Source organism: Stenella coeruleoalba, assembly GCF_951394435.1.
Source record: "Stenella coeruleoalba genome assembly, chromosome: 1".
Classification (NCBI taxonomy): Eukaryota; Metazoa; Chordata; class Mammalia; order Artiodactyla; family Delphinidae; genus Stenella; species Stenella coeruleoalba.
Genome location: NC_137169.1, coordinates 81,758,180 through 81,785,037, shown reverse-complemented (window position 1 = coordinate 81,785,037; position 26,858 = coordinate 81,758,180). Strand labels below are relative to the sequence as shown.

At 38.0% G+C, this 26,858-nt stretch overlaps 1 protein-coding gene across 2 annotated transcripts; it reads right to left on the bottom strand.

Moving 5' to 3' along the window:
* On the bottom strand, positions 1–21,546 carry DR1 (down-regulator of transcription 1). 2 transcript variants are annotated; one of them, XM_079929128.1, is made up of 4 exons: positions 21,019–21,546; positions 19,674–20,003; positions 11,316–11,479; positions 1–3,634 (listed from the first exon to the last, which is right to left on the bottom strand). In XM_079929128.1, the coding sequence occupies exons 2-4, from the start codon at positions 19,891–19,893 to the stop codon at positions 3,488–3,490; spliced, it is 531 nt and encodes a 176-aa protein (XP_079785254.1). In that variant the 5' UTR covers positions 19,894–20,003; positions 21,019–21,546; the 3' UTR covers positions 1–3,487. The 2 variants fall into 2 exon arrangements, with proteins under 2 accessions (XP_079785254.1, XP_079785253.1); XM_079929127.1 differs by lacking the exon at positions 21,019–21,546 and having other exon boundaries at positions 19,674–20,637.
* Positions 21,547–26,858: the final 5,312 nt, after the last annotated feature.

Genomic DNA, 26,858 nt, shown 5'->3' with positions numbered 1-26,858 from the left:
CTTTCATACTAAATAACAGACCTGCTGTAGGAAGTATAACTCATTTGGTATAATTTAAGAATTTCAAGAAATTCATTAACATTCTCAGGCCACTAGACCATTATAGTAATTCATTATTATAGTACACATTAAAATGGTGTCTTCTTACAAACACTCTGGAAAACTGACAGTACATAGTAAACACCAATACATGCACACCCCATGACCCAACAACTACACTCCCAAGTATATATTCAACAGAAATGCATATATACACTCACCAAAAGACATGTATAAGAATGTTCTCCACAGCATTATTCATAATAGCCCAGAATCAGAAACCACTCAAATGCCCATCAATGGTAGAATGGATAAATTTTGTATATAATAAAACTAGATAATGAAATACTGTTCAGCAATGAGAATGAATGAACTACAAATACATGCAACAATATGAATGAATCTCACTCTAGTAGGTTGAGTAACAGCCTCCTACGATATCCAGGATTGAAGCCCTGGAACATGTAAATGTTACCGTATATGACAAAAGAGACCTTGTGGATATGATTAAATTAAGGATCCTGAGATGGGGGATTATCCTGGATTATCCAGGTGGGCCCTAAATGTAGATGTAGAGGAATATTTGACTATAAACAAGAGAAGATGATGTGATGATAAAAGCAGAAGCTTTGAACATGGAGGAAGAGCCCACAAGCCAAGGATTATAGGCAGACACTGGAAACTAAAAAAAAGACAAGGAAACAGATTTTCCACTCACAATTAATTTCCAGATTCAGGAACCAACCTCAGCTTTGGCCTAATGAAACTGATTTTGGACTTCTGATCTTCAGGACTGCAAGAGAATACGTTTGTGTTGTTTTAAATCACTAAGTTTGTGATACTTTATTACAGTGGCATCAGGAAACCAATCACTCACAAATATAATGATGAGCAAAAAAAGAGTGTATTATGTATGCATTTACATAAAATAAAAGACAGGCAGAACTGATTTTAGAAGTCAGAATAGTAGTTACTTCTGGGGAGGAAGAAGAAGATAGTGCTGAGACAGGGGCAAAAGGAGGGATTCTGGGATGTTCTTAACACTCTGTTTCTTGATCTGAGGGCTGGCAAAATGAGTATGTTTAATTTGTGAAAACCCTTATTTATGTACTTATATGTATGGTATATGTAAGTTTAAAAATTGATGCCTTTTCAACACTTACCTGATAATCTGCTGAAAAAGACATATATTCAAGGAGGTGGGGAAAATACTTACTAAACAATAACTTTATTTCTCAACAACCGTAAAGATTTTGTTTCTCTCTCCAAAGGATTTTAAAAATCTCAACAGACAGAATGTAATAGTTAACTGCTAAAAAATAAGCTAAGAGTAAAATACTGCTTAATTAGCTCTGTTATGCCTGCACCCTAGGACTGTAAATTACAAAAATACAAGTAAAACCACATTTTCTGAAATAACAGCAAACAGAGGAGAAAGTCAAGTACTATATACCAAATGATCAAAATGTCTTTTGGGCCTAGGATTCTTGAAACTAGTAAAAATGGTAATAATAGAAATCTCATGCCATTAATCTATATAGATTATTAAATATAAAAACAATTTATAAAACACATCAGATTTTATTGCTTGAAGAATATAGCATATGAAAATCACAAGAATGTCAAAATGAAAAGTCACTAGGATTCAAACGTATAATACATTATCAGATGCAGTAAAATATTAATTAACCTGAACTCTGCATCAAAAAAAAAAGTATGGAAAAATATCTAAGTTGTTTACATAAGAAACAGATATACTTAAAATAGAAAGTATAAGGATGTTACAGTACAAGTTAGAAAAGCCAACACTTATTAACTTATTATTTCTTAGACTAGACTACCTTTGGTACTTAAACTTTTAAAAAAACAATCCCTTCTATTTTGTCCAAATGCACTTCATGGATTCAATACCAACTTCAACTCAAAACATTAAGCAAGATTCACTTAGTTGTGGCATGGAAGAAGTGTATTTAATAAATGTATGACAATATTTCACTTTTTCTAAAACTGCAAAATATGATCATTAAGAAATCTAATACTTGTAAACTTCACTTATTTAGCTCTTCAATTAAAATTGGAATCCTGGCATCTGCCATCTGTCTTTAGACCTGGTGAATATACAAATTTAAATGATTTGGCAACTGACATAGGAATTTAGATTACTTCATACTATCTTAAGTGGCTTTCCATTCTGTTTTCAAAATACAAACAATAGGCCAGTTCTTCAACACACTGGATTCCTATAAAAATCACTACCATAGTTTATTTACTGGAACCAAATTAAAGCTCTTCCCTTGTAATGAGCAGGTTGAAACTATGTTTCATATAGGGCTGATCAATTATGACACACTTTCTTAAACAAAATAAAACAATCATTTTTTTAAAGCTCAATTATGATGGAGACAATGATGCCATTTCAAAAGGAAGCATTGGACACTCTAGGCCATCTAGTCAAGAAATTGTAAAAGTAATGCTAAAAACAAACAATAAGTAAACTATGACTACAAGTTAAATTACAAAAAAATCCGTCTTATAGCAAGCATGCTCATTAACTTTCATTTCTTTCCCCCAGCAAAGGTTTGAATATTCATGAACCTTAGTTAAACCAACGGAACCTAAGCAATTGTTTCACAAGTTCCAATAAACATGGATGGACTAAGCAAGTAATACTATTAACAATCATTGGAGTGAAATACTAAGAATCATGACAGTCCTCAAAACGGGGCAGTCTTTGAAATGTAATAGTGTAGCTCAAGATGAATTATGCTATAATAAAACTTTAGTTTTTACCTCCACATAAAACAAAAACAAAATCAAAACATAACCTACCAAATTTTACAACTACTACTGAACATACTCACCCTAGTTTTTGAATGTCTTGTTTGAGATTTTTTTAAAACAAGTATATTCATCTGAGCATATATATTTAGTGCCTGTATATATACTCATTTTAAAAGACAAAAAATCCAAATACTACAGAACTGAACTCTTTGTTTTTTCAGCAGCCTGATCTAATATCTACTGCATCACATAGCACCTCCCCCCCAATAATTTAAAATTCCCAATTTTTAGTTTAGTTAAAAGGGCAGAGGAAATGCAAATGAAGATTTAGAGCTTCTGTATAAATTTCACTGTATTTTTATAAACTTGAAGTTTTCTGTAACACTGTTTATTGATCAAATAAAGGACTCACTGCTATCTAAAATTTCATAAACACCATTAAAAATTCAAAATTGATATTATACTGAGCCTTAAATTTTCAATAGTTAGAAGAGACAGTTTTTACATGAATAGCACACAATAGATGAAACTTAACGGCAGACATCCCTAGAATACCAATGGCAAGTCCACCAAGATGCATACAAAATTACAGATAAGCATTTCTTTCACTGTTTTCTTGTGCAGGGAAAAACATTTATAGAGGAAATAGAAACTCAGCTGGTGAATTTCAGATATCATCATCATCTTCTTCATCCTGAGAAGATCCTGCCTGGTTGGACGCACTTGCTGAAGCAGCTGCAAGCTGTGCTTGCTGGGCAGCTTGCTGCATTTGAAGCCATTCCTGTTGGGCTAATTCTGCTTGTTGCTGTCTAGCCTAAACACAAAAAACATTAAAAAAAAATAGTAATTTTAAAAAAAACCTACAACATGCACACTTTCATAAACTCAGTCATTATCAAATTTGGATATTTTCCAACCATGATATAGTTGTTGTACATGAGGACAACATGAACTCTATAAGAAAATATAATTAGAGATTGGTTCTTCTCAATTTTCTTAAGGAGAGTTTCCATAAAAATTTTCGATAAAAGTTTCCTTTTATGCTACATAATGGTTCAACTGAAGAACCTAAAAAAATTTAAAGAAAAATCACAACATTCACTCTTGGGTTCCTTTTCCCTGTGTTTCTCTCTCTTCTGTTTCACTTGATTCTTCTGTCCTCTCAACTCATAATTTTGACGTAAACATTTGCAATCTAAAGATTATTTCTGTGGCTTAAAAGTTCACTAGTACAATACCTCTGTTAGGGAAAAGTACTGTACGTGAATGCACCAGCTACACTGAATTTCTTTTAAGTTTCTATCACAGTTCCCTACTCTATAGATACATCTCTTTCTTCCTCTGTCCCTCTCCCCTCTCTCTGTAAATACACACGTATGTACACACAAAGAACATACTCTTCCCACATACACACTAGTGAAAATTATTTATCCAGTACTGAATTTAAGTGGGATAATTAAAATCCATTCATTTGAAATATCCTCTATATAAACCACCACAGGATTTGAGAAACCAAGATGCATACACATGCATTACATGCCCTATTGCACGAGCTAAGGCTCCTTCCCAATTTAATTTCATCCATTAGCAGAAAAACCACACCAAGAAGGGAAAAATGAATCTGTTTTTGAAAAGATCATATAATTTCCCATTAGAGTTTACCAAAACAATGTTGTTTCTCCATTTCTGTCTTTTCTCAGAAGTATTCTTTAAGCCTGGCTCATACCCTCCTTTATGAATGGCCAATTGCTAGTCATCATTTAAAACACACATCAGTTTTCAGTTTTTCTTGGTCCTTCTAGGTCACATTTTCTGCTCTATTTCATATTCTGTAATTCTCTATGCATTTCCATACCTATCCATTTTGTTCTCTAATTATGTAAGTATACGTCTTTTTTCTCCACTAGAGTGGAGAATAGAAAATGTTTCCATATTCATTGTTGCATTCCCAACATACAGGCCCCCAGTAGTTTCTGACTGGATGAATGTTTTGTGGGAAAACAATGAGGCTCAGCACAACCTTAAGATTTTACCATGTAAATCCCTAACTTTTCTTAATAATCTGTCATAAATGTATTATCCAAACATTCCTAGGGGAAAATTACTACACTTAAAAAAAAATCATTTAGGGACTTCCCTGGTGGTGCAGTGGTTAAGAATCCACCTGCCAATGCAGGGGACATGGGTTCGAGCCCTGGTCCTGGAAGATCCCACATGCCTCGAAGCAACTAAGCCTGTGTGCCACAACTACTGAGCCTGCGAGCCACAACTACTGAGCCTGCGTGCCACGACTACTGAAGCCCGGGCGCCTAGAGCCCATGCTCTGCAACAAGAGAAGCCACCACAATAAGAAGCCTGTGTACTGCAGTGAAGAGGAACCCCTGTTCGCTGCAACTAGAGAAAGCTGCGCTCAGCAATGAAGACCCAATGCAGCCAAAAATAAATAAATAAAAATAAATAAATAAAATAAATTTGTTTAATCTGTAATTTAAAAAAAAATCATTTAATTGTTACCAATTAAGTCCAAATTTCTCAGCCTAGAGTTCAAGATCCTCCAAATTACTGTCTGCCCCAATGTATTTCTCTAATATTCTTTCAAAACATTTGTCTTATGCTCCAAAAAAAAACAAACCAAAAAAACCCCTAGATAAACATAAAGTGTTTCCTAAATACACATCATACCCTCCCACTTTTGCTACCTTTACTCATGCTGATAGTCATTCTATTTGAAATCTGATTTTCACCTACTGAAATTCCACTCTTCCTTCAAGTCAAACTGAAATACTAGTTTCTCCATTAAGTTTGTTCCTGATTCCTTCCAGTATCATTCAGGGTCTAATCAGGAGATAGAAGTTACACTAGTCAGGGAAACAGAAAGAATGTCATATAAAAGATTATTAACCAAGTATAAAGGTGGTAACTAGGTAACTGAAAAGGCAAGAAATGAACACTAAGATATGTGGGTGGCAACTACAGAAAGCAGCCACCAACCCTAAAACTGGGGAAAACAAGGGAAGAGGCTGGGATTTTTAAAACTTGGAAGCTTAGAGCAGCAACCCATGGAAATGAAACTCAGACTTCTGAAGAAAGGGCATAAATTGGCTGGTACTACTACCATCTCTGAGCTCAGAGGAGGGCCTCAAGGTTTGAGACCCAAATCCTTGAGGAAGGGGATGCATGTTCAGGCTGCTTCTGTATTAGAGAAACTGCAAACCAGATTCAGTTCCCACTACAGGAAAAAAATGATGCTGCCAGGGTGATGCATTGCTGGGTTGCTCAAAGGAACCTGAAGCCAACTGAAAGTAAAAGAAAGGAACATGTGCCTTCTTTCATCCAGCCCTGTAATCTCCCTCTAGAGCCCCCTACTGGCAGCACAGTCTAAAGGAAGTCAGCTAGAAAACAGAAACGTGGTTTGCAGAGTACTGTGCCCAGTCTCAAAGCAGAACATAGAAAGGATGGTTTCATGCTGAGATAATTGCTTAGTAACTGGCACACTCCTATATCATTAAAATCTAATGTGATATCTCTGTACTTGGGGATCTCTTTACACCTTCCTCATGAGACTAGTCAACATCATAATACAGCTGTTAATATACCTATATTATACCTTCCCTACAAGACAAAAACGTTATTTGTGTTTTTTTAGGAAATTAAAGACCAGGTATTCTAGTAACTACTTCTACCTATTTTTATAAAGAAATATAGAAAATATTTCCATAAAACACAGGCATGTTTACTTTTATGGCAGGAATACCCAGAGTTCAAAATAGACTGAGAACGCTTCACAGAAAATACTTGAAAATGGTAGGGCAAACCAAATATATTGATTTAATCAACTTAATAATACCTACTTTGTGGCCTAATCAACTATAAATAGATACAATTTTGTGGCACATAAAAGATAATTCAAATAATTTCAAGTCTCTACACAGGTCTTATTGCAAAGTTGCTTTATCTTGTAGTTTGCTCAATGATCTACAAAGACATGTACTGGTTACACTAAAAATTTAACTGACTTTTAGGTATCATCACCCCATATCAGCACCCATACTTTTCTCTCTGAACATAAAAGCATTCCAGTGTCTTTAAAATCAATGTTGATTGGTAAATATTATTTGTATTCATTTCCACAAATTAAAAATTTCAGTGTATTTATTCTGCTTTCTTTTTTTCCCTTTTGCTTCTCACCCAATCCATCCCAAGTATTTTCCTTCTAAAATGGAAGAGTGAAAGAGAAGTAAGTAGGCATATACTTCCTAATTCACTTCTTCTGGAGATTTTCATTGTGTTTTAAGTTTCCCACTTCCACACACTAAAATAACTCATTTATAATTTACAGCTAACTTTAATCTCAACATATTAGATTACCTCCTTTTCAAATAGTTGCTGCTAGGGCTTCCCTGGTGGCACAGTAGTTGAGAGTCCGCCTGCCGATGCAGGGGACACGGGTTCGTGCCCCAGTCCGGGAAGATCCCACATGAGCCATGGCCTCTGAGCCTGCGCGTTCGGAGCCTGTGCTCCGCGATGGGAGAGGCCACAACAGTGAGAGGCCCACATACCGCAAAAAAACCACAAACAAACAAACAAATATTTGCTGCTAACAGTGAAAGATAGCTTCAAATGAGGCTGCTATTGTTTTGGCATATAAAATAAAGTCTAAATGATTAAGTGAAATGAAAGTTATGTAAAAGATGTTATAATAATTTATCAGTTCCTTTTATATTTAAGACTAAAGTACTTTATGCTCTAGGAAAAAAAGTACTAAGCGGCTGCTATAATTTTACTTCTCTTCTGATTTTTCTCACAATAGCAAAGAAATACTAGGGTATTTTCACCCATAGGTCAGGGCAAGAAAGAAGGGAGATAAGGGGAAAAAAACAAAACAAAATAGATGACAAGGGTAGAGAGCTGAAGACAGATATGGCAGTCAGTCAGTTATTTTTCATTCATCTTTTTGCCCTAGAAACGATAAAGCATGTTCATTTCACTTAAAAGTTCCAAAATAAATTTAAGCAAACAAAATGGTGGCTAGAGCATTAGCACAGTATAGTAGAAAGAGCACAGGTTTTGGAGTCAAAAGGTACTTACCTTTCATTTGTTTAAGTCAATCCTTCCCAGTACTAAGCTTCATAATGATAGGAACCATGTCTCTTTTTTATACTGTTAGAAGCCTAGCACCTAGCACTATATCTGGTAAATAGTGAAGACTTTAATAAATGTCTGTAGAACAAATGATCTGATGTCATGCAAGCTTCTCTATCTCTGAGTCTGTTTCTTAAGGCATAAATGGGTATAGTAAAATTTGTATTACTCATTAAGAACTCTGCAAAGTATATAACGTATTTAGCAGAGCACCATTTTCCTTTTATCAAATATTTCCTTTGGCACCCTGTAGGTGATCTGCAATAGTAGAGACTCAATAAATAATAGTCATTAGCTTTTTTTTTTAAAGACATCTTGCTATTTCATGCCTCTTTTTTTTTTTAATAAATAAATTTATTTATTTATGGCTGTGTTGGGTCTTCGTTGCTGTAAGCGGGCTTTCTCTAGTCTAGCTGCGCGCGGGCTTCCTCTAGTTGCAGAGAGTGGGGGCTACTCTTCATTGCAGGGCGTGGGCTTCTCACTGCGGTGGCTTCTCTTGTTGCAGGGCACAGTCTCTATGCGCACGGGCTTCAGTAGCTGTGGCACATGGGCTCAGTAGTTGTGGCTGGCAGACTTCTAGAACGCAGGCTCAGTAGTTGTGGTGCACGGGCTTAGTTGCTCCGCAGCATGTGGGATCCTCCTGGACCAGGGCTCGAACCCATGTTCCCTGCTTTGGCAGGCAGATTCTTAACTACTGAACAACCAGGGAAGTCTGCCATTAGCTTTTAAAAAAAATTATCATTCCTCATTTGGTACCTCATATTCATAAGGATTATAACACTGTTTGCATGTGCTCATGCCTGCCTCAAAGGCTTTTCCACTTTAGCACCTATTTCATAGGTTGTTGTGAGGATTAAATGAAATAATACTGGTAAATTACTTGGCAACATGATTAACACATGTTTAGAACTCAAATGTTGGTAAACTTTTATCTTCCTTATTAGTTTAAATGGTATCTGCTGTCTAGTCCTTGATAACACTTAAAATTCAAATGCTTTTAAATATAAACCAAACTGGTTGTTATGACTGCAAAGAGATCAGTTATGGTACTCATCTGGAAGAGATGACCTAAAATGGTATTTCCCAGTTCTAATGGTAATTACAGTAACTGGTAGCAATTCTTATTCTATTCAAACCAAACCTGTCTTTCAATTTCAAATGAGAAGCCAGAACTTTGTAGGGAAAAAACAATATCACCTTCTCCCCTCTTTTTTTTTAATAATGGTGAATAGGTTCTTTAACCTCCTTGAACCTCAGAATTGTAATTTGGAACATCAAGGTTGAAGTAAATGATTTTCAAAAGTCTCTTCCATCCCTAGAGTTCTGTGCTTCCTTGACTTACCAACCCAACTCAGTCATCCATTCAACAAATAGTTACTGAATACTCCCCCTGTGCTAGTTACCATGTTAGGTGGGTGCTAGAGATACAACTAATAATGGGTCCTGCCCTCAGGGAGCTTACAGACTAATGGTAGGGACAGACATTTATAAATGACCATACAGCTCTATTCCCATGATGAAATAAGTATCTCTATGGAACTGAAACACTCCATATTTTACATCCTGTTTGCCATAGAACAACCTCTGGCCCAACGATTTAGGTCTAACTTTCAAGATCTTCCCACTGGAAAGTCAGTCAAATGCTTTATTTCAAAAAAGTATTTACATATAGACAGTTTGCTTGAGCAATCTGAGCATTTTAGTAGTACCCAAAAATGGAATGGATTATTTTTTAAGCTGTTATCATAAATTTTCAAGTTCATAATTGCTTGCCCCTGCCTTTGCAGGGTAGGTGGGGAGGAGGTACAGAGAAGAGAAAGTAAAAATACCGTTAAGGTACCTCAGCCCCAGCTGATAAGTTTTGCCTTGAACAGTGATTTGCATTCTTAATAATCAGGTTATTAAGCTCTCAGCCTTATGTGGAGTAAATATTCAGTCACATTCAAGAATCACTGTACTCTGTAACTGTCTTCTCCCCAGCTTCAAGGAACCTGGTAGAGAAGAAGGAAACGCCAATTTTTCTCTCTCAATTTCTTCCTCTTGTTCTTGCCCTGCATACTTGTAGGTATTCTAGGTGTTGCATCCCATGCCTGAGTGGAAAGGACTGATGGAAAGCATTTTTGTGTTGGTCTTTGCCATCAGCATGGGGTATGTGTGCATACTGGTTGTAGTGTCTATTCACTCCATGTGAAAGCTGTGCTGTGTGGGCTTCTGCATCCCCTTATCTTCATCCCTAGGTATTTTTATTAGGTAATAAATGCTGCCAGCCTTTGTTGCCTCTACTATAACACCAAGGAACAGTGAACCATGGGGAGAACACGAGGGGTGAGATATACTATAGCAGTCATCTTTGGAAAATATGATCTTCCACAGAGGATAGCTCCGAAATGTGTTACAGAGCTTGCTTCTATTTTGCCACCAAGGGGACCTGGAAGGGAATGAAGAAGGTACCCAGGATTCTAAAGATGGGCCAAGGCAGGCCCAGAAGATGGTACAGAGATAACATTGGTGAAATTCTAAGAGGCTAGCCACAAATTCCATTCAGTCCCAGCTCCCTGTGGTCCCCTCCTTTCTTTTTTTTTTTTGCGGTACGTGGGCATCTCACTGTTGTGGCCTCTCCCGCTGCGGAGCACAGGCTCCAGACGCGCAGGCTCAGCAGCCATGGCTCACGGGCCCAGCCGCTCCACGGCATGTGGGATCTTCCCGGACCAGGGCACGAACCCGTGTCCCCTGCATCAGCAGGCGGACTCTCAACCACTGCGCCAGTAGGGAAGCCCCCCTCCTTTCTTAAAAACTAAAGGGATATTAGTACTTGTTGCTAATCCTTCACAGACTGGACATTAGAACTGTGACAAGCAAGAAAGCAGAAAAGTTTTCTCCCTTTCTCTGCTCCACTGGCCCTTCAAAGTTTTTAAGATTAGAATGTTTTAAATGTGTATTAAAGACCTAATTTAACTACAAAGTAGATGTTAATCAGATTTTTCTTATATGCCATTCGTCTAAAAATTTGATACAATATTTCCTCACCAGTCTATCATTTTAAATCTTAAGAATGTTTAGGTATACTTTTCATGCTTTTAAATGGCCATTCTGCCTGAAAAAACATCAAAATAAAATCTCAGTAGTTATTTGGAGTTGTTCTCAGAAAACAGGCTGCTGCAAGTATTTGCTTTTATATAAAGTAAAAAACTAGCCAGACCTAACATCAGGCTCTATGATCAAACAATCAGCCACAGAAAGAAAATTTTGGGGGTACGTATGTTGACTAAGGAAATGATTTTAGAAACCAGTATGATTTTGGTTAGTAAACAGGGTCAGATTCAGATGAAAATAATTTAAAATGTGTTACTTACTTTTGCAAATAATTCCTGTTGCTGTCTCAATAATTCTTCTTCAGGAATACCAAGGTTTTCCAAACGAGAACTGGCCTTTCTTCTTTTTAATGCTACTGTCTTGCATTCTTGTAAGACTTCTTTTACTTCACTGATATAAGAGCCAAAGCCTAAACTTTCTAGTGCTGGGGAAATGAAAATATGAAAACATGAAAAAGTGGTAAAAACACAACTTTTTCTCTCACCTATGGAACATTAAGTTTGGTGAGGGTTTTGGGCTGGGTGTTAGAGGGGAAGGTTGTTGCTTTCTAATAATTTTACCTATTTTATAGCTGCACAACAATCATCGGTATGGCTAAGACAAAATATTTTATCAAACTTTCTTAATATTAGATGGCAAATTAGTTAAAACTTAAGGAACATTTCAAGGCACTGGCCTTCACTTTTCCTTTTCTTTCTAATTTTTTAAAAACCAAAGCATTTCCTGGAGGAAAAAAAAAAGTCCAATGTAAGAACATGTGGTTTTAGTAAGAAAACATTTTTCCTATACCACTCATAGTAAATCAACCATTAAGTCATCACTTTCTCAAAGAATACAAAAAGAGCAAATATTTGGAATATATTTGTTAATAAAACATATTTTGTACCATTTGGCTTAGAAAAAGTAGGCTGGTAACACATGCTCTAACTTTCAGCAGGATAAGATGAAAGAATAGATAAGTTCTTTTGTCTAATATACCAACAGGAAACTAGTATTTTTAGCAAAGACACTCAAACTGCTAAGTTTAAGAAATACTGGTGGAAAGAGCTTATGAAATTCAGCATTTATATTCAACCAAAGTTTCCCTTGAAAATAAAACTTAACAGGAAACACTATAAAAATATTTAAAGTGACATGGCAGAAAAACTGGGATAAAGGAAGACTATAAGGATGGAAGAAACATTAACAAAAAATTATCTCCCTTTATTTTTTCACATTTAGAAAGAAAAATTTGTAAGAAAAAAAGGCCTTCTGTAATCCAGAAAGACAAAGCATAAAATTTCCTTTTGGCTCACTGTATTTAAGATTATATAGTTTTCTAAATGTTAAGGCCCCAAAATCATATTTTGCTTTCTGAGCCACTGATGAAATATAGGTGGTGAAAAACACAGTAAATGAACTTAAGTTAGTTCATCAGTTCTTACAGTCTTTCAACAACTATGATGAGCCAGACTCCCTCAGTAAAGATGCCCTAAGTTCCAACTTTAGGAATTTGCTCTTCAAGGAGAATACCAAATATACCTTTAAAATCTACATTCCCATATAAGCTGTGTTTTTTAAGGCATTTTGAATGACTTACAACTTTAATTATTTCATATATTAAGCTGTTTTCATAAACCGTCTTTAGAAATAATGTGATGCCAAAAAGCAGACTGCTATTACTTGAATTTTAATTAACTTACAGACCCTCCCCTTGTTCCCCCCAAATTTCAATAAGACATTATTCTTATTCTGAGTTCTGTTTACCAAATTAACCACCACCTAATCCCTGGCCTCAAGGAGTTTGGAGTATAGTAGGAAATTAAGTGAAAATTAGGCAGCCTGAATTTTTTACTTGAATTGACAGACATTATTTTTTAAGTGTCAATGCTAGAAGCCAAAGTTTTATCTTTTCTCTCTCTTTTTTTTAAATAAATTTATTTATTTTTGGCTGCATTGGGTCTTCGTTGCTGCACGCAGGCTTTCTCTAGTTACGGCGAGCAGGGGCTACTCTTTTTTTTTTGGCTGCGTGGGGTCTCTGTTGCTGCGCGTGGGCTTTTCTCTAGTTGCGGCGAGCGGGAGTTACTCTTCGTTGCGGTGCACGGGCTTCTCATTGGGTGGCTTCTCTTGTTGCAGAGCACAGGCTCTAGGCACGCAAGCTTCAGTAGTTGTGGCACTCAGGCTCAGTAGTTGTGGCGCACGGGCTTAGTTGCTCCACGGCACGTGGGACCTTCCTAGATGAGGGCTCGAACCCGTGTCCCCTGCATTGGCAGACGGATTCTTAACCACTGCGCCACCAGGGAAGCCCCAAGCAGGGGCTACTCTTCATTGCGGTGTGCGGGCTTCTCATTGTGGTGGCTGCTCTTGTTGCAGAGCACAGGCTCTGGGCACGCAGGCTTCAGTAGTTGTGGCTCACGGGCTCTAGAGCGCAGGCTCAGTAACTGTGGTACACGGGCTTAGTTGCTCCGCAGCATGTGGGATTTTTCAGGACCAGGGCTCGAACCTGTGTCCCCTGCACTGGCAGGCGGATTCTTAACCACTGTGCCACCAGGGAAGTCCCTCTTTTCTCTTTTTTAAAGGCACAAGCATAGTAGTGCATTTTCAATAATACTGGCTGGAGACAGTACCAAAAGAAATCAGTAAATGATTTAAGGTGTCCCACCACATTCTAAAGAAAAGTCATGATGTCCTCCACCGCGACAGGCATCGCAGCAGACCTGCAGAGGCGGCGCCGCGAGGTCACAGGCTGGCAGGCGCCGGGACTTTTTTTATTCATCTATATCTTTTCTCTTACACTTAAGAGTATGCTAGTAAGTATACAGGACCTAAATAAATGTATAGCTATGCATTATCACACCACTGAATTCAAGCTGAACAAGTATATTAAATTTACTAAATTAAGTCAATACACTTGAGAGAACTCTTCAAAATGTCATGAATCACTAGACTAGACATTAAAAACTTCAATCCAATCTACCTTAAACCATGGAGGGCTTGGGTTAAAAATTAAAAAACAGAAACAAAAAACTCACTTTTAAACACATCTAAGGTTGAAAACACTGTTTTCAAAAAAAAAAAACTGCAAGTAAGTCCAAGGTTAATATTTAATATTATTGAAAGAGCTATACTCTCAATGCTGAGTACACTGTACTCTCAATAAAATGGTTCAACAGGAGCAGCCATAAATTTAATTTCAAAACTGCATTGACTTTAATCCTAATTTTAAACACATTTTGGCTAACGGATATGAGTAACTGGACACAGCATTTTCTAAATGGGGATATTTTACATCATCTGTTATCATGTAGTAATAATATCCCTATTTTACATAAAGGAGAATCTTGAAGGATAAGGAAAATGGCTCCTAAGCAGGGCCATCCGTTAACAGTTGTGCAGGTGGTTCAGTGCACAACAGCAGCGTATCTGAGGAGAGCCATTCATACTGTAAACGTCATAGATTTGTATGCTTATTATAGCACTTTTTCTGGCAGATGGTAGTAAAGGTTTTTAAGGAAGGAGTGTCTCAACAGCCATTTATGATAAAAACTCTCCAGGAAGTGGGCATAGAAGGAACCTACCTCAACATTCTAAAGGCCATATATGACAAACCCACAGCAAACATCATTCTCAATGGTGAAAAACTGAAAGCATTTCCTGTAAGATCAGGAACAAGACAAGGGTGTCCACTCTCATCACTATTATTCAACATAGTTTTGGAAGTCCTAGCCATGGCAATCAGAGAAGAAAAGGAAATAAAAGGAATCCAAATTGGAAAAGAAGAAGTAAAACTGTCACTGTTTGCAGATGCCATGATACTATACATAGAAAATCCTAAAGATGCCACCAGAAAACTACTAGAGCAAATCAATGAATTCAGTAAAGTTGCAGGATACAAAATTAATACACAGAAGGAGTGCCTTTTTCTAATTTGTACAAAGGGATTTTATGGACTATTGATGGCCCTCGCTCTAAGGATCTCAGAGAAAAAGTCAAAAAAAATATATATATATATTTTAAAATTTGTGGATAAAACACATATCACTTGTTTCTCAGAGGTCTGTCTGCTACCCTCTGCCATCTACCTTAAAACTGTACCCAGAAAAGTGCATGGCATATTAAGGAAAAAAAAAACATTTAGCATGTTTTTTTCAATTCAAAAGACAGATATTAAGACAACTACTTAAAAAAAAAAGGTAAAAATGTCCACCCAACAATTTTAATACAGTCGTATCTTATATTTTACCAAAAATGATGTACTCCTCAAAAGTTTTGTTATAGGGCTTCCCTGGTGGCGCAGTGGTTGAGAGTCCGCCTGCTGATGCAGGGGACACGGGTTCGTGCCCTGGTCTGGGAAGATCCCACATGCCGCGGAGCGGCTGGTCCCATGAGCTATGGCTGCTGAGCCTGCGCGTCCGGAGCCTGTGCTCCGCAACGGGAGAGGCCACAGCAGTGAGAGGCTTGCGTACCGCAAAAAAAAAAAAAAAAAGTTTTGTTATAACATGAATTTGTGTGAATTACTTTATACTTCATATGCATAATGCATGCTTTTCATTTGAAAAAACTAAAATATAAAAAATAGCATTCTCTAATTTCTCTATTTTCTTTTGTTTTTATGTTAGGTGATGGAGGTATGGAGGTGATGTAGTTAGCTTAAAATATATTAAGAGGATGTAGGCCAAAGTGACTTCTTGGCTTACTGGCCTGACAAAGACCCTTAAGAATCATGCCCTCTATGGTATCACCACTCGTGGGAATCTGGGACAACAATGAGAGATGGATGGCAGAGCAAGAATCAAATATCATTCATCTTTATATCCTTAGCAGTATCTAGTACAGTGCCAAGTACACAGTAGTATTCAAAAGTAACTGCTGGGTGGCAGAAGGAAAACAAAAACAAAATACATACCAGTTTTAAAGAAAACAGTAAAATCCTAACTTGAAAAGCACCTGATTATGTGATAAATTGTGCAATGTAAATTACATGTCCCTTCAGAAAAAAATTTCAGTATGGATGATTATTTAGGCAATACAATATCATTCTTCTTATTATTACAACTTCTCTGCAATCACTCAGATCCTCTGATTTCAAAACTACTCCACATCCACTTTCCAAAACAGACTGTGGTTTAGGCTTTAGAGCAAGATTCTCAAAATGTGGTCCATGGACTTGTGCCAGAAATGCCTGTAATGGTCTGCAATGAGTTAAGTACGGAAATTCAAAGTAAGCATTTTAAGAACCTTCACGGCAAAACTGTAACTATGTGAAGTGATGGCTGTGTTAACTAATTTTATTGTGGTAATTATTTCATAATATATACACACATCAAATCATTACATTGTAAACCTTAAACTTACACAATGCTACATGTCAATTATATTTCAAAAAGCTGGGGGGAAAAAGAAGAAACTTCATAGCAATTTGACAAAGTAATTTTATTTCTATTGAATGCAGTATCAAAAAATTTCATTGTTTTTCTAGTGATCCATTTTTTTTGTATTTTACCAAAGTACCAGTGTGAGAGGGGTTATAATTTTTTTAAAAAGTCCTTCAACACAGAGCTTGGAGCAACACAACTGCTGAAGAAGTGAATCCTCGGAGACTTTTTCAAACTTTCACTACTTTCAGTTACTATTCTCAAAAACATGAGGAAAAAAAAATGTAGCAAGAGATTTAAAATGCAGAAATAAAATAATATCACTTAAAATATTCTTATTTACACTTTGGCTTTACAAATGGCATCATGATGTAAGGTTAAACATAACAGACTTTCAGCTTTATATTTCAATCAGTATCACTATAAAGTTTTTAAATTATTATTTATTGTAGCATATTTCATGTAAGTTTCTCAATCCTGACAGATTCTCAGTAATTGCTAATTATACCTGAAACCATTAAGTATTATTTATACATAAATGGGGAAACCTTAGTTAACAGATTTGCCTAAGGCCAGACTTTCCGGTACAGAACCTGCAGCTCCTAACTCTCAATGTCAATTCTTTCCATAATGCAACAGAACATGTTAGTACTCATTTAAAGATATGTGTTCACAGAAACCCAGCAACGAAATAAAAGGAACACCTTATAAGCTTAGAACTCCCTCTGTTGTGTGTATGTGATCTTCAAAGTCCATGTTCTTAAACTAAAAATAAGCAAAATAGATAATTTTTTAAAATTTTAACTAGGTTATATAATTTCAGATTTACTGGCAATAAAATTATTTTAACTTCTGCATGCATTTTACAGAACTGCCTCAAATGCTTAATTCGCCCTGACAAGGTAAAGCAAAGTGGCAAGTGAAATGTTCTGAAGCAAAGTTTAGTTCATTAAACTTATTACCAAAAAAATCCAAACTTCAACATGTGAAAATCAAACCACTTTAAAACGTACATTATTCCACTTGGCTATATCTTACATTCTTAAATAATCAACATTGACAGAACAGCATAAAAAATGTCATACCCAACTTTCTAGAGTTAGTCTATAAACACACACTTTAACCACCTAAAAAAATACACACCTTAAGGATTTCTTTTAAAAAATTTTAATCACTCAAGACAAAAGTTTCTTTAAATGATTAAGCAATATGATATCAATATGAGATTATAAATGTATAAAATCTATTCCCCTAACTGGGGAGAATTTGGGGCTAAAATGTAGGTCCTTATCCATTTAACAAAGGCAATGTTAAAAAAAAAAGGTAAATTTGTAAGGCTGTAGCAGGTTAATGCGTGATTTTTTTTTTTTAATTAATAAATCATCCTCAGTACACAGGGAAAATGCTTTCACTGGAACTTTTTGACTCATATGTTAAACTGAATTTAGCATATTCCAAAGTTGAGCTGTTTAGCATACTGTTCACTACAGCTGCACTTTTCTTCCATCATGTCAATCAGAAATCTAAATATATCCTAGAAAAGAATAAACTCTACCCAAGAAGACAGATTGTAATGTGTTTTTAGATTTTTGGAATGATCCCCACTTCTGTGGTGTAAACAAATGTTTAGGCAGATCCTTTTGAAATCTTTTGCAATTTTCATTAGAAAGACAATGTTGATAAAAGATCCTTTTTCTCTTTTATGAGTTGGAAAAGGTAATTACAGCTATTTGTGTTGGATAATCTTGTGAAAGGCTTGTGACAACTGCACATACAATGTAAAAATAAAAACACAAGAGGAAACATAGACAACTTGGCTTTCATTTTACTTCAGAGTACACCAAACAAGTAGAAGAAAACACTAGCTTTAAAATCAAATATACTTCTTCCTAGGGATTTTTTTTCTCCTTATGTACTGAAATGGAAATGGCAGAGTATGTTTTAAATCTATCTCCTACACATCATTAAGGATCAAAAATGAATCATTTAATCCTTTTGTCAATATTGACCATAAAATACTGCATATGGTGAATATGAGCAGATGTGTCCTCTACTTCAGAATAACAGGGAAGTCACCTTTTAAAAAGTTAAATTTTAAAAATAAAATGGTAGACAACCGCCTGCCTACCAAAATTAAATTAATCATGATTTTTTTTCTGACTTCAAAAGCAATCAAGAAATTGTTAGAATTTTAATTGGGTTATTATAAAAAGCAAGTTATCACCTCAAATAGAATGCAACCTTTTCATAAGAGTACATGTACAAGTCACAGAAAGTGCTTCCCAAAACATTATGACTAATAAATGTCTCCCCATCCCTGAAACAAACCATCAGAATATGGTCCCCCAAATCCCTATTAACTGAACTAAATCCTTTCCAAGATGAGAGAAGAAACTGTTAAACTTTCAGAACTGCTGTTCAATAAAAGCTGAAGCGTTTACATCTAAATGGGGATGACAGCAGGAAACAAGGGGGAAATATTCCATGAAAAACATCTCTCACAATCTTTCAACCCAAGCTTTAAAAATCTATCTCCATGGAACAAAGCAAGCTACAGAAAAAAGGAAGAAAGTAAGGAAGGAGGGGAAGGAAAATTAAAGAACACTGCCCCTTTTCTTACAGAATAGAACTGGAGTGCTTTGGCAACTTGTTGATTAACGTTAGGACCATGAAACCATTTTTAAAGCAGAAAATACACTCTATCCAACACTAATAAACTTTACAACGTTGAACATGCACGTTAAGAATATTTTTACTCGTGTTCTGAAAATTCATCTTTTCCTCTACACTGGTGAAAAGGTCGGGTGGGGAAGGGGTACCCTTTCCACTCATGCTTGAACTTCTGGTCTGAATTCTAATTCTCCAAGGCAGAACTTCTGGGTTCCTCTCTCAGTTGTCATGATCTAGGTTCCACTTTAGGCAGGCACTTTCTCAGTTGTCACGTCTGGCTTCCACTTCAGGTAGGCAAAATTCTTGTTGCTTGGGCTTACCTGGCTGTAAATTGAGATCGCTGCTACTACCTTATTTGGGGGGATGTTAGCTGACCTAATCGTTTGAAACCCTTACCTGCATTCGCTGTTTGAAAAGGACCACGAGAATATTACACAGGGATTTTAAGGCACCGGCTGCTTCTATGCCCGCGCAGCTTTTTCAGTTATTAGTACTAACCAGGGGACAGGACTGAAGGCTTTGACATGAACGGGTCACGCGATTAGCACTGTCCCCGGCCCCTCTTTGAAACAAAATCCCACACATACCACTTACCTTGTATGACGTGCTCTGGCGAGATGGTCTTCTTTTCCGATTTATTGCAAATCTCATTGGCTTCAGAAGATATAAGGTGAATGAATTCAGTGCAGCAGTTCACCACCAGCTCCCGGGCATCGTTGGCCACCCGGACATTGGGGAGAGTCTCTTTAATCATCTTATTGATAGCAGCTCTGGGTATAGTGAGATCATCATCGTTTCCAGATGAGGAAGCCATCGTACCTTCCTATCTCTCGCGCCCGACTTTGAAAACTCCCCCAGTTCTGGTCCACTGCTCCACGAAGATTTTTCAAAAGGCTGCCCTCGGAGAGCAATCCGGGGGGCGCTCTGAGAAGAGGGTGCAGAAAATTAAGGGGCGAGGGGTTGGCTCGAGAGGGCGTGGAACACCCGCGTGTGTGAAAGATTCAGGGCGAGGCTGGGAGCAAATTTCGCGGGGGGGAGCTGAGGATTCTGGGGACAGCACTGCCCAGGTCGGAGAGGGGAAGGCTAGGTGGTCCGGAAATCTGAGCACTGGAGAACCCCCTTCGTGTCTCCTCTGCGGGGCGTGCGCTGTCGCCTAACCGGTTCCCCAACGGCGCCGGAGCAGAGGCAAGGTCCAGGGGCACTGGTCTGGCCGCGGTACAGGACGGACACCCAGCGGGCTGGGCTCTACAGAGCCGGAGCCCCCGCTGCCAATGCCGCCGCCGCCAGCAGCCGCTGCTGCCGCCTCAGCCAAACCATCCTTGAGACACCCGCGCCGCCGCCTCACAACATGTCGGCCGCGGCCGCTGCTGTAACCGGGGCAGCCTCCGGGGAACAAATACGGTCAGAACCAGGCACAAGGGGAGCGGCAGTGGCGCCGCTGTGGCCGTTTAGCCTGAACGCAGATCGCAGAAGCCAAAGCCGCGGAAACGGTGGTCCGTCCCTCCAGAAGCCAGAGAAGGTTTGCTGGAAGCCTCTCCCGATACCCTTTGCGCTACCGGAAGCCTCGCCCCCACATGTTCCCCCCTCCCTTCCAGACCGACTTCCGGGTGTGGCTGCGGCCCTTCCCCCACCCGCGCTGGCGGGAACCGCCCGTTTTCTCCGCCAGCGGCTTCCGCCTGCCGCTGTCCCGGCACGCGTCCTGGCATCCCGCCCTTTACCAGGAACAGTGGCCGGGCGAGGGCGCGCCTCGCGGTACCGGGGAACCCCAAGCACGCGCCGGGGTTTCGGCGCCAGACTCGGGTTGGGGTGGGTGGGTGGCCCGGCGAGGGTGGATCGCCGCCACTACCTTCTCTCAGCCTGCTGAGGCCTCGGAATCCTTTCCTAGCCAAGTTTGGAGACAAAGGAGCGCTGGATTTCGTTAAAAGAACTCTTTGCTAACCTTCAGGAGCCCGAATTGAGGTTGAAAGGAAGAGGAACGAAGCCGAGGCTCGGGAGTGGTCTGCGGGCAAAGCAGAACCCCGTGTGCCTGGGTTTGCATCGTCCGGAGGAAAAAGCTTTTGATGATATCTAATAGACGTTATTCGGCTCAAAGCTCTGTATGGTCCTCCACCCATTTTCTGGTTTTATGGGAAATGAAACATTCAGAGAAGTGACTTGCCCTCCCAGCCACTACTAATAGCTAAGCTGGAAACTAGAAATAAGATCCAACGTAGTGGAAAGGCGTAGTGTACAATGAGCCAAATTACAAGGTTCCAGCTTAGACATTTTTCATGTTGTATTGCACGTTGGCTTCTGATGAGGCGGAAAAAAAGTGTGTTAAAGTATCTTAACTCTGATTTTTGCTTCTCTCCAGGGAAGCAAACGTGTGTCAAGTTCTTAACAAAAATTGCATTATTTTTAAAAACTAAGTTTGCCATACTGTCATTTTGAAGAAGAGGCTGTTATATAAATAGCAGCGTGTTGCAATTTCTAAAAAGTAACCAAGATACCATTTAAATCAGTTTAGGCACTTTAGTTAATGGGATACTTTGTTCTCCATACATTGGCAGCAGCTGGCTTGTTTGAAATGTTTTAAAGTTTTTTATTTCGGTGTAAGACCCTAGATGTGGCACCTTGAGGAGACCTTACTTACACTTTTTTTTTTCATTTAACGTTTTCTCCAGTACACTTGCAGGTTCTTTAATTTCTTAAGTGTAGACACTTGTTTTTCAGTGTTCCTAAGTTTAGTCAAAACAAAATTTCTTTGATAAAACAATATTTTTAAAAATTTTCTTCAAAAAAATTTTTTTTCTTCAAAATAGGAATGTGAAGGAATGTGTTGGCGCAGATGTTGGCTCTCTATTGTGTTTTTGTAAGTCAGTTTACTGTTAATTTAAAGAATTATAGTGTCTAAATTTATCTCAGCCTTACCAAGTTTGTCAGACTGAAAAAGCTAGCTAGCAATAAATTTCCCCCAAATTATCACATTATTATCACTGACCCAGATATTATCGTTCCTGAAAAAATGTAATAGTGATAGTTATGCTTGTTCATGTAACATTTATGCTACATAAGCTTATAGAGTTACGATACATAAATCAGTAGAGCATATGTGTTAAGTTGTTATTCCAGTAATGGTTTATCACTACAGGGTTCTGTGGTAGCATAAACAAGAAATGTGTAGTAAAGGAACCTAGGTTCCAGTCCCAGTTTTTCGTTACTTTAGACAGGCCACTGTCCAAGTCTCCTTTTCCTCAACTAGGAATGGAAATAATATATAACTCAGAAGATTCAAAGTCAAGTGAGACTATGCAAAAGCACTTTTAACATTATGAATTATTATACAGATGTGTTTATGATTGTCATCTTTACCAGGTCTGGGCAGTCTTCAACTAATAATAAGCCATACATAACATGGCTGAGAGAAAATTTAATTAAATATAAATAGTGGGGTGATATTGTAACCGAAAGTGTTGTCTGGCTGCTTGCCGCTCAAAAGCCAATAAAGGGGCAAGGTTGGTGGACAGGAAAGTTTGCTTTGTTTTGGATGCCAGCAAACGGGGGGGCGGGGAGGTTGGAGGGCGGACGCCTGTCCAAAGACCGATTCCCCCCGCTCCTACAACCAGTGAGCAAGGGCTTTTATAGGTTGAGGGAGAGGGCTACATGCAGAAACAGTACAGTCAGCTCTGACAGTTATCTTGAAATTGGCCATGCGGTGGTCTGACCAGCATCATCTTGGTTTTTTTATGTACAGTGAATCTTCAGTTCCATGGTCGGTTCGTTCCCATTTCCTTGAGGCCAGTTCTTGGAATTGTGGCAGGGTATGTCATGGCTACAGTCTGGGCATCATGTAGTTAACTTCTTCCACCTGGTGTGGGTTTCAGTATCTAGAAGACAGCTCACAGGATACAGCTCAGAATATTATCTATAGCCCTTGAGAAGGAACTAAAGGCCCTTGACTATGCTCAATGACTAAACTATTACTATTTGGTCTCCTTTGACTGTTTTTCTTTGTCTCTGCATTTTCTCACTTCTCTGTCTAAAGTTATTATTTGGCTAAAGTTTTTCCACAGACTAAAGGCAGGCTGAGGACATGGGGCATAGACCATAGGGTCCTGCTCCGTTTCAATATATCATGAAATATGCTCATCTGGATCCCAAATTTAAATAGTTATTTATAGAACAATATATCCCTATTATAACTGGGCTTTTGAAAACAAGGGTAACATCTCTTTAATAAGCTTTAAAGGTTTTAGAGAGAATACATATATATGAAACATTTTTTTCATGGTATCCAAAAATTCATGATATGAAAAGAAGAAAAGCTGTTTCTTATGATGAGTTAGGCTAACTCTATAGTAGTTATCTTAAAATGTTAGTTTGTAGATGCCTAGGTTTTCAACTAAAATTACTGACAAGAATATTATACCATATGTAATTTGAAGTTAACATTTGAAAAAGCAAACAAGACTCTCCATTATGCTCATTTGTTATTACTAACACACCAATTGCTAGCTGGTGATAATTCAAAAGTTTTAAATAACATTTGTGTACTTCTTTTGTGCTTAGCACGGTGCTAAGTACCTCTACCTGTACTTTACCCACGTACTTTTACCTGTATTACCTCATTTAATCCTCAGAGCAACCTTATTTGATAGATACTGTTTTAATCTCTTTTACATATAAGGAAAGTGAAACTTGGTAAAGCTAAATTACTTCCCTGAAGTCAGTAGATCAGTCAGGATAGGCTAGATTATGTTGCAAGAACAAATAACCCCCAAATCTCAAAAGGTTTATTTCTTGCTCATGTTGCTGGTTCATCATGGGTCAGCAAGAAGACTTAACGCATAGTAACCACTCAAAAAATCCATTGGAACTGTTGAGAATAAGTAATGAAGGAGCTTTGAAGTACAGGCTTTTGACTATATTTTGAGGTAGAAAAGAACAAAATATTTGTGTTCAAAGTAACATCGTAAATTTGTGGAGATAGAAATTGTTCTGGAAACAGTGAGGAGGTTGCCTTAATTGGAGTAAAGCGTTTGTGTTGCACAATAGTGAGAGAAAAGTAAGATAGCCAAACATACGAGGCAGCAGAAGTCACGAAGTAATAGAAGCCAAGAGGTAGAGGGGGAGGACAGAAGTCAGTCAGTTGTAACAAGGGCAACAGAAGCAAGGAGAGAAGCCTTAGGGCCTCAAATGCTGATGTCAGAGAGCTCCCCAAAATAACTAGATCGCTAGAGTGTGGGTGTATTCTGCTTTCGAAAAAGACAGTACGCGTCCATGATGCAGTTTCCTGTGCTTGTTTACTTCCTGTATATCTTCATAATACTCTTCTAAAAATCCTATTTTTGTTCTACACAACTTGAAAGAGTCCAGCTCTAGGCTTTGGCTTCACATCTGGGTTTGATCCCCACTCTGCCACTTAATTAACTGTAACCTTGGGCAAAGTATGTAAGCTGTGTCTTGATTTTTCTCATCTGTAAAATAAGAGTAAGAGTACCTGCTTCACAGAGGCGTTAAAGATCTAATGACATAATGTATACAAAGAAGCCCAGGAACGTAAATGCTCAATAAATGGCGATAGTTGTTAAAAATAATGATTGATAATCCTAGGAATGGAATAAAGAAAGATGAATCCAAGAACTATTTCACAGAAGGAGTTGGAAGAACCTGGTAGTTTGGCTCCTAGGTGGTCAAGTAAACAGATCAGTCAAATACAATTCTAAGATTTGTACCCTCAGAAACTGAGACTAGGGATTAGGGTAGTATCAAAAACAGCAAAATTGAAAGGGAGCAATTTAGGGAAGATGTGCTTGCTTTTGCACATGTTTGGGTTTGAGGCAACAGTAGACATTTAAGCAAGTGATGTCCTGTAGCAGTAGAAAGAGAAAGACAGCACCCAATTCTACATTCATTCAATAACTGAGTGTCTACTGTCGTAAGTATAATGTGAGAGAAATAAACATACAACATACAACATCCTCCTTGTTTCCGAGGCCCCTACATTCTGTTGGGAGAATCAGAATATAAACCGGATTGAAAAGAAAGTGCTCTAATCAACATACAAGCTAAGAGTATACAGAGGAAGGAGAGATTAACACACCAGTTGTGAGATACACAGGGCTTTAGGGAAGACAACATTTTAACTGAGCCTTGAAGACTTGAGTAGAATTTTAATAGAGAAGGAAAGAGTATGCAGCTGAAGAAGAAACACAAAAGTACATCATATGAATTGAGAAAATCAAGTAGTCTGGAGTGGTAGGGTTTGTGAAGAGGTATAGTGGGATATGCTGCAGGAAAAGTAAATTAGGCCCAAAAGAGAATCAATCAGTGCCTATTATAAATTACACACTGTGCTAGAAGTTTTCATATTCACTATTTCATTTAATTTTCAGACAGCCGTACAAAATGAGTGTTTTGACAGGTGGGAAGAGAGTTTTAGAGAGGTATACTAATTTGTTCAGAGTCTTATAGATAATGAGTAATAAAGCTGAATTTGAAACCAGGTTGTTGTTTAACTCTGAAGCTTAGGCTAGTATCAATATGGTAACTATCTCTAAACAAACTAAGAAAAAAGAGTTATATTAATTTTAGCACTTTAAGAATATAAAGCACTTTCATGTGTATTTGGTCCTTATTACTAGTCATTAATCCCATCTTATAGGTGGGAAAATCAAAATGCAGCAAGGTTATTTAAGGTCACAGAGTGAATAAATGGAAGATTGGGAATACAACCCAAGCTTTCTGACTCCAAAGCCTCAGGTCTTTCCAACATCATTTTAAGGAGTCTAGTGTTTCTTCTGCAGGCACTGGAAAGAGCAAGTGAACATTTTTTAAGGGGGATGACATAAATGTTTAAAAAGATTAGTCTGGGATAATATGTGGGATGGACTGGAATAGAGACGAGGACACTAGTTATTAGTTATTAGGCTGCTGAAAAAACAAGTTAATGATGTAGACCTGAACAAAGAGAGTTTAGTGATAATAAGATAGAGGGAACAAATCAGAGTCATTTGGAAACAAATTACAGGATTTTGCTTCTAATTGCATCTGCAAGTGAGGAAGGAAAAGTAAGTACTACAGAGCCAGTGAGCATCTGGTTTGTTCATCCCTGCATCCCTGGGGCTGCACAGTTCCTGGCACATGATAGACACTCAGTAAATATTTGTTAACTCTGGAAGTGAATGAGGACCTTTAAGGATAGTAGAGTAAAAAAGAAGTCCAAAGACAAAAAGAAGCAAGTATGTCAGGGAAGACTTGATAGAAACCAAAAAAGCATAGTGCAAAGGAAACCATGAGGGGAGAGGTGGAAGGGTGTGAGATGCCACAGAGAGGCATTGTTGGAAGGGGATCAAACAATCACTGAAGTAAAAGGTCAATAGGCAAAAGCAGAAGTCAACATGCAAACAGTTACGGAGAGGAATGAGGGAGAGAACTGGAGGCAAGGAGCACAGAGTACACTTTCCAAAAATTGGGTGGTAAAGGGAAAAGGGCAATGGGATGACAGCTTGGGGGAAAAGCTGGGTCAAGGAAAAATTGCAAAGGCTAGGAGACACGTGTAATTCAAAAGAAAAGAGGGGTAGGTTGAAAATACAAGCAAAATAAGGTCTTCAGGAAATGGAGGTGGATGAGATTGAAAAGGCATAAATAGAGTGATCAGGATTAGATATACAGATCTGGGCATGTTTCACAGAGAGGAGAGGCTGAAGGCAAAATTATAAGTGAGTGATTATAGACAGTGATCGCAAAAGGAGATGACCAAAGGAGAAAGGATATCTTTAGAGAATGACCACTGGCAAG

Coding starts and splice junctions, on each gene's coding strand:
- DR1 (XM_079929128.1), bottom strand. CDS start 19,893: ATGGCTTCCTCATCTGGAAACGATGATGATCTCACTATACCCAGAGCT. Junction 11,480..19,673: donor GCCAGAGCACGTCATACAAG/GTAAGTGGTATG, acceptor TCATTTCCCCAG/CACTAGAAAGTTTAGGCTTT. Junction 3,635..11,315: donor AACAGGAATTATTTGCAAAA/GTAAGTAACACA, acceptor TTTTGTGTTTAG/GCTAGACAGCAACAAGCAGA.